The sequence below is a fragment of the Pecten maximus genome, chromosome 14, assembly GCF_902652985.1.
Source record: "Pecten maximus chromosome 14, xPecMax1.1, whole genome shotgun sequence".
Classification (NCBI taxonomy): domain Eukaryota; kingdom Metazoa; phylum Mollusca; class Bivalvia; order Pectinida; family Pectinidae; genus Pecten; species Pecten maximus.
Genome location: NC_047028.1, coordinates 38625473 through 38642690, shown reverse-complemented (window position 1 = coordinate 38642690; position 17218 = coordinate 38625473). Strand labels below are relative to the sequence as shown.

The 17218-nt window shown below is 36.8% G+C and overlaps 1 protein-coding gene across 1 annotated transcript in view; it reads right to left on the bottom strand.

Annotated features, from left to right (window-relative positions):
• Positions 1–317: 317 nt before the first annotated feature.
• Positions 318–17218, bottom strand: part of LOC117341910 — a 51891-nt gene continuing 34990 nt past the window's right edge. The window contains exons 16-28 of the mRNA XM_033903770.1: positions 15830–15972; positions 14006–14229; positions 12118–12226; positions 11586–11681; positions 10989–11212; positions 10378–10570; positions 9177–9232; positions 5134–5341; positions 4396–4644; positions 3861–3968; positions 3423–3664; positions 2914–3106; positions 318–2164 (exon numbers count right to left, since the gene is read on the bottom strand). Coding sequence (XP_033759661.1) covers positions 2112–2164; positions 2914–3106; positions 3423–3664; positions 3861–3968; positions 4396–4644; positions 5134–5341; positions 9177–9232; positions 10378–10570; positions 10989–11212; positions 11586–11681; positions 12118–12226; positions 14006–14229; positions 15830–15972 — 2098 coding nt within the window. The 3' untranslated portion in view covers positions 318–2111. The remainder of the gene's footprint in view (positions 2165–2913; positions 3107–3422; positions 3665–3860; positions 3969–4395; positions 4645–5133; positions 5342–9176; positions 9233–10377; positions 10571–10988; positions 11213–11585; positions 11682–12117; positions 12227–14005; positions 14230–15829; positions 15973–17218) is intronic.

Below are 17218 nucleotides of genomic sequence, written 5' to 3'. Positions count from 1 at the left end.
ATAACAAACATCAACTGTCAAAAGCAAAGATGGTCACCTGGCGGCAATTTTGTTTTGTAGGGAAACCTAGATAGTTGGAGTTGGAGTAAATCATTGATACATTGTATAATGATGTTATGTCCATTACTTACAGTGTCCCGTACACCATATGTGTAGAGTATTTGTATACAGATGAGCCGTACAGCTAAAATGAAATAATTACAATACACAACCTCGGTGTATCATCTATCACATGCAAAATTATATCGGAAATTAGTCCCAAAAATATACTTTAAACGACGTTCGACGACGGAGAAAAGTAAACGAGGAACTATTAATACTTTCAATCTTATATAATATACATACCGTGTATGTTTTACACACATAATCAAATAAATATGTTATCATAAAGTGATAATAAAGATGTCGCACGCCAGGAAAACTGTATGGATATCTGACAACGTGGTACATATATCAGATACATGATGTACCATGCATGGTATCGATCCTCATTCTACATGTATGTCCAACATTATCAGTATACCTGAATAATGTTACGAATCTTATCAATAGTTTCCACTGTCGAGACATCAGATCATTCTACTGTTTACAGTAGTTATAGCCAAGGGAAACAAGGTACCGCAGAAAATTAACAAATCCCAAAGCAACCTTTTTCTGGTGGATTCCAGCTCGACTGTTTCATCAAGATGTTAATGTTCACTCAGTCGAGGGGATCAGTAATGTTTTGAGTCTACAGACAAAGACCATATTGTTTTGAGTCTACAGACAAAGACCATATTGTTTTTAGTCTACAGGCAAAGACCATATTGTTTTTAGTCTACAGGCAAAGGCCATATTGTTTTTAGTCTACAGACAAAGGCCATATTGTTTTGAGTCTACAGACAAAGGCCATATTGTTTTGAGTCTAGAGACAAAGGCCATATTGTTTTGAGTCTAGAGACAAAGGCCATATTGTTTTTAGTCTAGAGACAAAGACCATATTGTTTTGAGTCTACAGACAAAGACCATATTGTTTTTAGTCTACAGGCAAAGACCATATTGTTTTTAGTCTACAGGCAAAGGCCATATTGTTTTGAGTCTACAGACAAAGGCCATATTGTTTTGAGTCTAGAGACAAAGGCCATATTGTTTTGAGTCTAGAGACAAAGGCCATATTGTTTTGAGTCTAGAGACAAAGGCCATATTGTTTTTAGTCTAGAGACAAAGACCATATTGTTTTGAGTCTACAGACAAAGGCCATATTGTTTTTAGTCTAGAGACAAAGACCATATTGTTTTTAGTCTACAGACAAAGGCCATATTGTTTTTAGTCTACAGACAAAGACCATATTGTTTTCAGTCTACAGACAAAGACCATATTGTTTTGAGTCTACAGACAAAGGCCATATTGTTTTTAGTCTACAGACAAAGACCATATTGTTTTTAGTCTACAGACAAAGACCATATTGTTTTTAGTCTACAGACAAAGACCATATTGTTTTTAGTCTACAGACAAAGACCATATTGTTTTGAGTCTACAGACAAAGGCCATATTGTTTTTAGTCTACAGACAAAGACCATATTGTTTTGAGTCTACAGACAAAGACCATATTGTTTTTAGTCTACAGGCAAAGACCATATTGTTTTGAGTCTACAGACAAAGACCCTATTGTTTTTAGTCTACAGACAAAGACCATATTGTTTTTAGTCTACGGACAAAGACCATATTGTTTTAGTCTACAGACAAAGGCCATATTGTTTTTAGTCTACAGACAAAGGCCATATTGTTTTTAGTCTACAGACAAAGACCATATTGTTTTTAGTCTAGAGACAAAGACCATATTGTTTTTAGTCTACAGACAAAGACCATATTGTTTTTTAGTCTAGAGACAAAGGCCATATTGTTTTTAGTCTACAGACAAAGGCCATATTGTTTTGAGTCTTCAGACAAAGGCCATATTGTTTTTAGTCTAGAGACAAAGACCATATTGTTTTTAGTCTACAGACAAAGACCATATTGTTTTGAGTCTAGAGATAAACACCATATTGTGTTGGGTCTAGCGACAAAGATCATATCGTTTTGACTCTAGCGACAAAGGCCATATTGTTTTTGTAAATCATTCATTAGTTCAGTTACACTGCAAAGTGAGGTAGGAGCTGCCTCCGAAGATCTTCTGGATCGCTGTCTGAAAAAAAACCACACACAAATCAATAAATAATGAAAAGGGTCATGTAAGAGACATGACATAAATATATCCTATCTTTAAAATTGGGACTATTGACACAGTTAAAGAACGAGATTCATCAATGCATTGTGCGTTTTTTCTTGCTGTTCTTGTTTTTATCTCTCTATTTCACTATGGAAGCTTTAGAATGTACATTGTATTTTGTAAGGTATTATGCTTATCGAATATTGTTTAGTGTTTTTGTTATGAAACTGTCGCTGAAGACTCAACACAAAAGTATCAACTTATGTTTATTAAAAAGTTGTCAGAGTATACAAGCACGAAATTATCGCCTTATGTCAATTACGAAGTTCTCGGAGGGAGTGCCTAAATACTAGGTTGTCGGAGTACCTATATGACTAGGTTGTCGGAGTACCTATATGACTAGGTTGTCGGAGTACCTAAATACTAGGTTGTCGGAGTACCTATATGACTAGGTTGTCGGAGTACCTATATGACTAGGTTGTCGGAGTACCTAAATACTAGGTTGTCGGAGTACCTATATGACTAGGTTGTCGGAGTATCTATATGACTAGGTTGTCGGAGTACCTATATGACTAGGTTGTCGGAGTACCTATATGACTAGGTTGTCGGAGTACCCTAAATACGAGACTGTTATCTTTAGTTTACTACGAAGTTGTGGGGAGATACTAAAACCGAAAACCAGTATATCGCAACAGTGAAATCCAAGGTATGAAATAGATATTTACCATTAAAATGGACAAGTTCACATTTAGTGCTTAATCCCTCGCCAACCGGTCCAGACAATAGACTATTCAATGTATCACAGAACCGCCGACTCTCTCTCACCATGGCATCCTCATTAATGCCAGCTAAACGACAGTCATTCATCTCCCACAAACAGAGGATCGGCGTGGGGTATTGTCCAATGAAATAATGTTTCTGTAACAAATATTTAAAGGCTATGATTCCAAAGGAAATAATCTTATAATTTACATAACTTCTGTCCTGTAGGGTTTCTTAACAGTCAGATATTTTGAATCTGATCGATCTACATTTCGACATAAAACCGATTTGCACTGACTACCGCGTTATTGTTTTCCCATATATGTGTGTATATGTATATAAAAAAGATTAGGATGTTTGACTGTATGACATTCTAGTATTTTAGAAACCAATAAAAATAATAAGTGTCCTTTTGCATGTCCCATAAATATTTAATTTTTCTCATTTGAACCCTTTAATCCAATATGTTTACCTTTGAATCCTTGTTGTCATTTTCTTTTATGCTGTATATATCAAGAGACTTAATAACGTTTGCTCCGCCCAAGTTTTCCGATATTCTGGCGAAGGAGGAGAAATGTTCCACATACGCCCACCTATCGCTGATGAGACCAGTACACATACAACTTCTCGGTACCAATAGATAAATCCTCTCTGGACAGGCTGTGACGACATCGCCTTTTAGATCCAGCACCTCTTTCAGATGTGGTCCAAATTCTTCGGGGAAAAAAATCTGGCTTGAAAATCGTTCTTTATAGTTTCTAGCTAGATTACAATTTTAGCGTAAAAAGATATATATTTAGATAAGAAATCGAACAACAAATTGCTACCTCTGAAGGGACAATTAAATTATTCTATTTCAAGTGATATTAATAAAATTACAGTTGAATGCTATAAATTATTTCAAACTCACGTGGAAGGACTGTCCTCAAATAATTAACAACGAATCCCCATGCCAAACCGTAACCCAGGTTACCAGCAGGAATATGAGCGGCGTCTAGCGCTAAAGGAATGCTTTCCCCTGGAATCACCAAGTAAAAGAGTATCGGTTATGACGTCAGACAAAGAGTGGTATCTTATAATGCGTGTAGCTTTAGAGTATCGCATTGTTCTATACTTATTTCATGTCCAGCATCTTTAATATACCCGACCAACTGTTCTCATCAATACTTTATCCATTTTAAAGAGACTGGTATATATTATATTTATTCCATGAAATGTGCCGTCCATAGCGAACTTTTTGTGGATAGGACGTCAAAAATATTCAATTAGACATATCAATTGACAGAACATACACTTTATATTGATAAGTTTATTTTTTATGAAAGTGAATACCAATCAAACGATAGGTTTGTATTTCTAATAATTGTATCAAATTTACCTTCACAGTTGACAAAGGGTTAGGGTTAGTAGCTTTAAACAAAATCAGTAATGTCAGATAAAATTACCTTTCAAAGCACGGTATATTTGTTCTTGGTATTCAGCTGTGCGCATGTCGATATAAGTCACCCATCGCAGCATTTCCGGTATGTAGTCCTCGGAAAGGTCATCAATCACGGGGATAATTCTCAGTCTGTTACTGCTGATAGACTCGCCCAGTAGGGCCATTATCTTCATATTCATCACTGCATCTTTGGTGCAATTACGTGTAATGATCAACATTACCCACCGACACTTTTCTATAGCGTCCTCCAATTCTGATGAAGAGAAAGCAAAACTTAATAGCTATCTCTAACTGGTTACTCGAAAACACTGCTTAACTAGAAGTAGAAATTCAGTAACAACATTAAGATATATACATGTACATGCAATATACTCCGATAACTCAACTACTCGATTAACCCGAATCGTTATGAGGTTCGACTGTATGTGATAGGGTCATGGATAGTGATTATCGAAATATAAACATCATGTACAGTAGATGTTAACGATGGTACTGGCATGTTCCTCCAAACATGTATCGGACAGCAAAATTGTGATTAAAGCTTAATAAGATTGATTTTTCTTTCTACAATAATATAATACTTACTAAGCTAATGACTTGTTGTCTATATCAACGTATCACTCCGGGATCATTTGGCAATTTTGTTAATATTTTATAGATTTCATATGTGAATTGAAATGTTGTATGCACGATCAGTGATTAATTAAAATGTTCACTCGTGTTAAATTTTCAGTCAGCTTACTTTGTAAGGGGTAGGTTTCCGTGCGCTTACACACGTCTGGGTGAACTTTTACACGCCTGTTCGTTAGGTATCTCTCAATCTCATTCTTTCTGTCCCCATCAATGCTGTCCGCATTGCTATACAGAATGACGACGTCATATTCCGCAGTCTGACTCGGCCCTGTCGGCAGTCTCAGCTGATCCTTGGCCATAGCCTCCAGAGGAGCATTCTGTCAATTCACAGGCAGTGTACATATTTATAGGGGCGGTCAAAATGTGACGTGTACGATCAGAGAAATTGGCTTATTTAGAGTATTGTATGCTAATTATTGATGTGGTGACACTAATTATTGATGTGGTAATGTTACTATTTATGTGGTAATGTTACTTACTGATGTGGTAATGTTACTTACTGATGTGGTAATGTTACTTACTGATGTGGTAATGTTACTTACTGATGTGATAATGTTACTTACTGATGTTGTAATGTTACTTACTGATGTTGTAATGTTACTTATTGATGTTGTAATGTTACTTACTGATGTTGTAATGTTACTTACTGATGTGGTAATGTTACTTACTGATGTTGTAATGTTACTTACTGATGTTGTAATGTTACTTACTGATGTTGTAATGTTACTTATTGATGTGGTAATGTTACTTATGTATGTTGTAATGTTACTTACTGATGTGAAAATGTTACTTACTGATGTGGTAATGTTACTTAATGATGTTGTAATGTTACTTACTGATGTTGTAATGTTACTTACTGATGTTGTAATGTTACTTACTGATGTGGTAATGTTACTTACTGATGTGGTAATGTTACTTACTGATGTTGTAATGTTACTTACTGATGTGGTAATGTTACTTACTAATGTTGTAATGTTACTTACTGATGTGGTAATGTTACTTACTGATGTTGTAGTGTTACTATTTATGTGGTAATGTTACTTAATGATGTTGTAATGTTACTTACTGACGTGGTAATGTTACTTACTGATGTGGTAATGTTACTTACTGATGTTGTAATGTTACTTACTGACGTGGTAATGTTACTTACTGATGTGGTAATGTTACTTACTGATGTTGTAATGTTACTTACTGACGTGGTAATGTTACTTACTGATGTGATAATGTTACTTTCTGATGTTGTAATGTTACTTACTGATGTTATAATGTTAATTACTGATGTTGTAATGTTACTTATTGATGTGGTAATGTTACTTACTGATGTGATAATGTTACTTACTGATGTTGTAATGTTACTTACTGATGTTGTAATGTTACTTAATGATGTTGTAATGTTACTTACTAATGTTGTAATGTTACTTACTGATGTGGTAATGTTACTTACTGATGTGGTAATGTTACTTACTGATGTGGTAATGTTACTTACTGATGTGGTAATGTTACTTAATGATGTTGTAATGTTACTTACTAATGTTGTAATGTTACTTACTAATGTTGTAATGTTACTTACTGATGTGGTAATGTTACTTACTGATGTTGTAATGTTACTTACTGATGTGGTAATGTTACTTACTGATGCTGTAATGTTACTTACTGATGTGGTAATGTTACTTACTAATGTTGTAATGTTACTTACTGATGTGGTAATGTTACTTACTGATGTTGTAGTGTTACTATTTATGTGGTAATGTTACTTAATGATGTTGTAATGTTACTTACTGACGTGGTAATGTTACTTACTGATGTGGTAATGTTACTTACTGATGTTGTAATGTTACTTACTGACGTGGTAATGTTACTTACTGATGTGGTAATGTTACTTACTGATGTTGTAATGTTACTTACTGACGTGGTAATGTTACTTACTGATGTGATAATGTTACTTACTGATGTTGTAATGTTACTTACTGATGTTATAATGTTAATTACTGATGTTGTAATGTTACTTATTGATGTGGTAATGTTACTTACTGATGTGATAATGTTACTTACTGATGTTGTAATGTTACTTACTGATGTTGTAATGTTACTTACTGATGTTGTAATGTTACTTACGGATGTTGTAATGTTACTTACTGATGTTGTAATGTTACTTACTGATGTTGTAATGTTACTTATTGATGTTGTAATGTTACTTACTGATGTTGTAATGTTACTTACTGATGTGGTAATGTTACTTACTGATGTTGTAATGTTACTTACTGATGTTGTAATGTTACTTATTGATGTTGTAATGTTACTATTTATGTGATAATGTTACTTACTGATGTTGTGATGTTACTATTATGTTGTAATGTACTTACTGAGTTGTATGTACTTACTGACGTGGTGTAATGTTACTTACTGATGTGATAATGTTACTTACTGATGTTATAATGTTACTACTGATGTGGTAATGTTACTTACTGATGTGGTAATGTTACTTACTGATGTGGTAATGTTACTTACTGATGTTGTAATGTTACTTACTGATGTGGTAATGTTACTTACTGATGTTATAATGTTACTTACTGATGTGATATTGTTACTTACTGATGTGGTAATGTTACTTATTGATGTTGTAATGTTACTTACTGATGTTGTAATGTTACTATTGATGTGGTAATGTTACTTACTGATGTTGTAATGTTACTTATGTATGTTGTAATGTTACTTACTGATGTGATAATGTTACTTACTGATGTTATAATGTTACTTACTGATGTGATATTGTTACTTACTGATGTGGTAATGTTACTTACTGATGTGTATGTTACTTACTGTGTGAGTTTAGATGTTTTACTTATGATGTTGTATTTACGATGTGTAATGTTACTTATTGATGTTGATAATGTTACTTATGATGTTGTAATGTTACTTATGATGTGGTATGTTACTTATTGATGTGGTAATGTTACTTACTGATTGTTTATAGTGTGAATGTTACTTATTGATGTTGTAATGTTACTTATGATGTGTAATGTTACTTACTGATGTGTAATGTTACTTATTGATGTGTAATGTACTTATGATGTGTAATGTTACTATGATGTGTAATGTTACTTATGATGTGTAATGTTACTTATGATGTGTAATGTTACTTATTGATGTTGTAATGTTACTATATGTGTATGTTTTTAATGTGTGTAATGTACTTACTGATGTGTAATGTTACTTATGATGTGTAATGTTACTTATGATGTGATTTATATGTTGTAATGTTACTTATTGATGTTGTAATGTTACTTACGGGATGTGATAATGTTACTTACTGATGTTGTAATGTTACTTATTGATGTGGTCATGTTACTATTTATGTGGTAATGTTACTTACTGATGTTGTAGTGTTACTTATGTATGTTGTAATGTTACTTATTGATGTTGTAATGTTACTATTTATGTGGTAATGTTACTTACTGATGTTGTAATGTTACTTATTTATGTTGTAATGTTACTTATGGATGTGGTAATGTTACTTACTGATGTTGTAATGTTACTTATTGATGTTGTAATGTTACTATTTATGTGGTAATGTTACTTACTGATGTTGTAATGTTACTTACTGATGTGATAATGTTACTTACTGATGTGGTAATGTTACTTAATGATGTTGTAATGTTACTTACTAATGTTGTAATGTTACTTACTGATGTTGTAGTGTTACTATTTATGTGGTAATGTTACTTAATGATGTTGTAATGTTACTTACTGACGTGGTAATGTTACTTACTGATGTGGTAATGTTACTTACTGATGTGGTAATGTTACTTACTGATGTTGTAATGTTACTTACTGATGTTGTAATGTTACTTACTGATGTTGTAATGTTACTTATTGATGTGGTAATGTTACTCACTGATGTGGTAATGTTACTTACTGATGTTGTAATGTTACTTACTGATGTTGTAATGTTACTTACTGATGTGATAATGTTACTTACTGATGTGGTAATGTTACTTAATGATGTTGTAATGTTACTTACTGATGTTGTAATGTTACTTACTGATGTTGTAATGTTACTTATTTATGTGGTAATGTTACTTATTGATATGATAATGCTACTTTTGTTACTTTGGCATTGATGTAAAAACAAATAAATTTGAAATATCTGACCTCGACGTCATGTCTGATAGCTCTCAGTAAGACATCCCTTGCCCGTTCATTCCTGTCTGAAACATTACAAACAATAATATATATATGACATTTTCAGATTTTGATGCAGTGTAACACCAACAATGTAATATAAGGCTAATATTTTGATATTTCTTCACTCTGCTACGCACTCGTAAAGAATTAGCCACATGAGATACTGTTAGATAGTATATATATCTATGGGAGTGAAATACATTGTATATTTGGTATTTCTGAAGATACTGCTAAATATTCTGTTTATTACGTTTCATAACAGACAGCTTAATTTCTACCAGAATTTATTGCGGTCCCCCGTTTACGACTCTCAATGTACGCAAAACCGTACATTATTACGTCATGTAACAGGACAGAGAGCTACATTTATATGCAAATCTTAATTTCCCCGATTGTTGTTTGTAAGCAGTGGTCTGATTGGTCAAATCAGAAAAAGTTTTTTTTTACTAGTGAAACATATCACTGTTATAGAACGAACAATTTTCGATATTTCAAAGGTAAAAATGTAATAAATATCCCCGCCCTTCATCAATAAAGGTACAGTGTGCGTGGGCTTGTAGAAATAGAAGTCCACCCCTTATCAATGAAGGCAAAGTAAGCGGGAGCTCGCATAGATATAACCCTGCCCCTCATCATTATTAAAGTTAAAACTGAGCGGGGACTTGCTGAGATATGATCCTGCCCCTTATCGATGAAGGTCAAGTGTAATGGGACTCGCAGAGATAAAATGTATAACCCCGCCCCTCATCAATAAAGGTAAAGTGAGCCGGGGCTTGAAGGGATACATGTACATGTATAACCCCGCCCCTCATCAATAAAGGTAAAGTGAGCCGGGGCTTGAAGGGATACATGTACATGTATAACCCCGCCCCTCATCAATAAAGGTAAAGTGAGCCGGGGCTTGAAGGGATACATGTACATGTATAACCCCGCCCCTCATCAATAAAGGTAAAGTGAGCCGGGGCTTGAAGGGATACATGTACATGTATAACCCCGCCCCTCATCAATAAAGGTAAAGTGAGCCGGGGCTTGAAGGGATACATGTACATGTATAACCCTGCCCCTGTTCAAGTGGGGGAAACGCAGATGTATGTACCATCAGTCCTTAAACAACATTTACATGGTCAACGGTCCATGGAATATTACTCTTACTGAGTCTATTTCTCACCATCAAAGTACAGTAGCCGAGACTGATTATGACACGGCGTTGTGTCCGAGTGATGTAGAATGGCGTTCAGTGTGTAGTAGAATCTCGCTACCTGTAATTCCCTCTGTGTTTGGTCCATTTGGATCATGGGGCAATCCTCCATCTTCCGTATAGCACTCAGAACGTTTGGATACTGAGCAACGCAGTAATATTTCTGTAAAACACAGCAAAAAATGTCACTATTACTACTATATACTTAAACTACTGATGTCTGAACTTAAACGTCAAGGTCTACATGGACCTAGTCCAATTCTTAAACTGTAACATTTTACAAAAACAGAAGTCGAATTGCTCGTGATAGAATTTATGCGATTCACAATTAATGGAGGAAAAGTCAAACAAAGGAACCTCCTCACAATGAAATCAACAATCAATGTTCACAATGGGGATGTTTGACAGTAAGTTAGAAACCAAGTTACAACTAGGCAGTAGGAACTACCAAGTGACATTCACAACAGTTTATATCCTAAACAATGTTATCCGTAAACACTGAAACCCGGACATGTCTGGTATGTTATGGTTCTTTTAAATATCAGTATACGCAGACCGAGTGTATCATCTATCGTCAATACCTGATCTCCGTCCTCAATAGAATACACATTTAGCATGTACGGCCTGGTCTTGTTGCCGGCTCTGTTAACCACAATCGGTGCCAGAGTTCCAACCTTAGTCACGTCCTTGTCGTCGATGACGAACGGAGTAACACAACTGCTTGGAACTAACTCGTACATCTTCATTGGCATATTGGCCGGGTTCGTCTGGTACCACGTGCTTTCTTTAATCCTTTGCTCCAGTTCTAAACATTGCAAACATTGAAAGAAAATACGTATGTTTGTGTCGAGATATTGGATGTAGCATTGTACTTTGTCTTTAAAAAATAGGAAGTGTCATACTATATTGACGGGCATAAATATTATGGTGTGTGGTGTCAATATTGTGTTGTGTGGTGTCATTATTATGGTGTGTGGTGTCAATATTATGGTGTGTGGTGTCAATATTGTGTTGTGCGGTGTCATTATTATGGTGTGTGGTGTCAATTTCATGTTTTGTGTTGTCAATACTATGTTATGTGGTGCCAATATTATATTGTTCACTATTGTACTGTAAACATATACATACATTAAAATAATAAAACAGAAAATAGTTATGTGTAAAAGGTTGATACGTACGTGTGTGTACGATGTTGTGAAAGCCGAAGTAATGAGACCAGGCCTGAGCATGCGCAACATTTCCGACCGGTAATTCACAATCAATGCACTTCTCCTCTGAAAAAAACAAGCATTTTTAACAGTTAGTTTTATCAGTATTTACCGGGCGGTATCTTATTTTGAAAATTTCATTTTTTTCTACCGAAGATTGTTACTATGGTTGCTTGGAATGCTTTATATTTTGAGAGGTTACATATTATCAAGAGCTATGTCTATTGTTTCACTGGTCACGTGCTACATGTTTTTATGATTGAATACCCCGATTACCTTTTATTGTTTCACTGGTCACGTGCTATGTCTATTGTTTCACTGGTCACGTGCTATGTCTATTGTTTCACTGGTCACGTGCTATGTCTATTGTTTCACTGGTCATGTGCTATGTCTATTGTTTCACTGGTCACGTGCTATGTATATTGTTTCACTGGTCACGTGCTATGTATATTGTTTCACTAGTCACGTGCTACATGTTTTTATGATTTTATACCCCGACTACCTTTTATTGTTTCCACCACCAGCTGGACTTGTTCCTCTGTCCAGTCTCCGTCCGAATCGATAGACATGGTGAATCGGGGCAGCATATCAAACATGGCCAGTTTGGGTAACTACAACAATTATACCAACAATTCCATATTTATACAGAAAACCATGTTTTTGTAAAATTTACTACAACAATTATATATTTATACAAATAACACTTCCTGTAAATGTTACTACAACACATCATGTATGTATACGTATAGTTTACTGCAACGATTATATTTTTATACAAATATTACTTTTGTAAAATTTACTACAACAATTATATATTTATACAAATAACACGTTGTTGTTAAGTTTACTTCAACTATTATTTATTTAGTTTACTACAACAATTATATAGTTTACTACAACGAAATGCATTCGAGTTATCTCCCTTCGTATACACCACATATAATGGAATCAAGCATCCCATCTCTGAACACCCCTAAACCCCCGAATACCAGCTCCCACCCCGAACAACTACCTCTACTCCAACCCCCGAAAATCAACTTACACGCCTCAACTCCCGAATACCAACGGTTACCCTCCCCCCACCCTCAACCCCTACCTCTATCCCATACCCCCGAATACCTACTCCCACCCTCAACCCCCACCTCTATCCCCGACCCCATAATACAAACTCCAACCCTCAACCCCTACCTCTATCCCCGACCCCCTAATAAAAACTCCCACCCTCAACACCTACCTCTATCCCCGACCCCCTAATACAAACTTCCACCCTCAACCCCCACCTCTAATCCAAACCCCGAATACCAAACCAAATAACACCCGAAACCCCTACCTCTAACTCCACACCAGAACACCAAATAACACCCGAAACCTCCACCTCTACCTCCACCCCTGAATACCAATTAACAACCACCAACCCCACCTCTACCCCACAAGCCCCGGATACCAACTCCCATCCCCAGCCTCACCTCTACCCCACAAACCCCGGATACCAACTCCCATCCCCAGCCTCACCTCTACCCCACAAACCCCGGATACCAACTCCCATCCCCAGCCTCACCTCTACCCCACAAACCCCGGATACCAACTCCCATCCCCAACCTCACCTCTACCCCACAAACCCCGGATACCAACTCCCATCCCAAGCCTCACCTCTACCCCACAAACCCCGGATACCAACTCCCATCCCCAGCCTCACCTCTACCCCACAAACCCCGGATACCAACTCCCATCCCCAGCCTCACCTCTACCCCACAAACCCCGGATAACAACTCCCATCCCCAGCCGCACCTCTACCCCACAAACCCCGGATACCAACTCCCATCCCCAACCTCACCTCTACCCCACAAACCCCGGATACAAACTCCCATCCCCAGCCGCACCTCTACCCCACAAACCCCGGATAACAAATCCCATCCCCAGCCTCTACCCCACAAACCCCGGATACCAACTCCCATCCCCAGCCTCTACCCCACAAACCCCGGATACCAACTCCCATCCCCAGCCTCTACCCCACAAACCCCGGATACCAACTCCCATCCCCAGCCTCACCTCTACCCCACAAACCCCGGATACCAACTCCCATCCCCAGCCTCTACCCCACAAACCCCGGATACCAACTCCCATCCCCAGCCTCTACCCCACAAACCCCGGATACCAACTCCCATCCCCAGCCTCACCCCAGAACACCAACTAGTGTTATGTACCTTAGATTACCAGTTCATTGTGATGTTTTGATATGGATTAAACTGTCATACGATCCCGTTTGATATCCTGTATCTACGTGTCCAATGGGAGGGTCGGACCACCAAAGTGTTACTCTGTCATTAGTACTGATTAACTGATTGTTTACAGTAATTAGTCACAGTAAATTACTAAGGTGTTAGACAAACCTGGTCTTCTGTAACACCCGACAGTAAGATCAACGCCCCGATTTTACCCAGCTGTTGTGAACGTTCAAGGGCCAATATTGTCTCAAAGGCAAACCAGGAACTCTTCAGGGCGTTCCTGGTGACCAGAAATAGTCCTTTCCGGCTGGTGTTTATGCCGTGGACAATTCCATCAATGGTAGGTGTACCGGCAGTGATCGACGATGAGGCTACGAAACTGGAAATGCCTGAACAGAAATAGCTATATAATTATACAAATATACAATAACTATGTATACAAACTACCGGTCCATCAATACCTTTATATACAAAACTACCAGTCCATCAATACCTTTATATACAAAACAACCAGTCCATCAATACATTTATATACAAAACTACCAGTCCATCAATACTTTTATATAAAAAACTACCAGTCCATCAGTACCTTTATATACAAAACTACCAGTCCATCAATACTTTTATATAAAAAAACTACCAGTCCATCAGTACCTTTATATACAAAACTACCAGTCCATCAATACCTTTATATACAAAACTACCAGTCCATCAGTACCTTTATATACAAAACTACCGGTCCATCAATACCTTTATATACAAAACAACCAGTCCATCAATACCTTTATATACAAAACTACCAGTCCATCAATACCTTTATATACAAAACTACCAGTCCATCAATACCTATATAAAAAAAACTACCAGTCCATCAATACCTTTATATACAAAACTACCAGTCCATCAATACCTTTATACACAAAACAACCAGTCCATCAATACCTTTATACACAAAACAACCAGTCCATCAATACCTTTATACACAAAACAACCAGTCCATCAATACCTTTATATACAAAACAACCAGTCCATCAATACCTTTATATAAAAACTACCAGTCCATCAATACCTTTATATACAAAACTACCAGTCCATCAATACCTTTATATACAAAACTACCAGTCCATCAATACCTATATACAAAACTACCAGTCCATCAATACCTTTATATACAAAACTACCAGTCCATCAATACCTTTATATACAAAACTACCAGTCCATCAATACCTTTATATACAAAACTACCAGTCCATCAATACCTTTATATACAAAACTACCAGTCCATCAATACCTTTATATACAAAACCACCAGTCCATCAATACCTATATACAAAACTACCAGTCCATCAATACCTTTATATACAAAACTACCAGTCCATCAATAGCTTTATATACAAAACTACCAGTCCATCAATACATTTATATACAAAACTACCAGTCCATCAATACCTTTATTTGGTTTAGTTTATTTTGTTTAACGTCCTATTTACAGCCAGTGTCATTTAAGGACGTACCAGGTTTTGGAGGTGAAGGAAAGCCGGAGTACCCGGAGAAAAACCACCGGCCTATGGTCAGTACCTAGCAACTGCCCCAAGCGGGTTTCAAACTCGCAACCCAGAGGTGGAGGGCTTGCGATAAAGTGTCGGGACACCTTAACCACTCGGCCACCGCGGCCCCTGGCAACTTTATATCAAAACTATCAGTCCATCAATACCTTTCTGTACACTAACTACCTGTCATGTGTTGTTGTTTTTTTTTTTTTTTTTAATTCGGCCTACTTTTACTTCAGGAAGTAAACTAAGTTCTACTTTCAATAAATATTGTCTTTTTTCCTAGTAAATGACAAGAAACCACATCTAACCTCTCCTTAATTCCTAGTAAATGACAAGGAAACCACATCTAACCTCTCCTTAATTCCTAGTAAATGACAAGGAAACCACATCTAACCCCTCCTAAATTCCTAGTAAATAACAAGAAACCACTTCTAACCTCGCCTTTGAAGGGCTTTCTTGATTTTCTCTACCAAGTCGAGATCCTCACTACTGTAGGAGATAAAGACATCCTCTTTCTGCTCACAGCTAGCTTTGTCGACGTCCATTGCGGTCTGTACCCGGCGCCTTTTGCGGGAAGACCTATTGAAATTATAATTGATACATTATAGCCACATTATGACGTCATTAGAGTGGTGACATTCACTAGGTCAATTATTACATGTAAATATGAGTAGGAATTATGTTTTTAAAGACACATGAAACAGCGTTTAGCTGCAGTGTAGTTACACTTGTAGCTGTTTACCGCCTACATGACTCTGCCCAGGGGTAGGTTTCGTCTCACCGAGTATACTCAGTGTTCTGCCGGCCTATAATCCTAAGTATAGCTCCTTGTCCTAATAGTGTCCTATCCTACTTAATTATTATGACGTCACTAGCCGTATCCTAGTTTGCGTACATGAATGATTGAGTAGTTGAGAAGCGATAATCGACTTATGAGTTAAAACATCATATTAAAAGTTATAACTTTACCTCATTAGCTCCATGTCGTATTGTGTACGTTAAAGTAGGTCTCCCTATATACTGTACTTCTAAATCTCCTCAATACAGTTCAATTACAATTTCCGTCATTATTATAAGGTATTTTCCATACCAGCAAGCATTATTTTTTTTTGTATTTTGAGGATTTCCAAAAACCCGAGCCTTTGCAAATGTTCCCATTGGTTAGTGGTGAGATTTCCTTGCTGCTCAGTAATGCGGAACGAAATATCTAAATGATACAAACTACGGTATTCAGGCTATAGGTAGATGTTGGATTTGACTAAATGTATGTTAATTATATTCTGCGTTTATTTCCTTTCTATAATAAAACTTGTTACAGAGACACTTTCCTGTTAAAGAAAATATATGTTATCCAAGACGTATCCTAAATATCACAGCGTGATTACGGGAAAATTCCTGGATATTGGTATTCATCATTTCTTAATTCTTTGAATCTATAACAATGATACTTTAATAAGTATACGAGACCACTATACGGCACGGACGCTTAAAATATCACGGTTCGGTCTCAAGGGTTTATCACCTTTGAACGATATGACGTTGATAACTTTGGACCCCCCCCCCCCCCCCCCCCCCCCCCCCCCCCCCCCCTTATTGGGAGTGGGGCTAGGGAGGGGGGGGGGGGGGGGTCCAAAGTTATCAACGTCATATATGTGATATACATGTAAGATACCTTGTCAGACAACGAGAATCTACTCAATCATTAGTTTGGATATAAAGAGACCTGTGGATTATGGGAATACCAGAATATGTGGCAATCATTGTAAATCCCCATTCCCTGCCAGTCGATTTGGCTGAGAACTTGAAATCAATATGACACTACTAT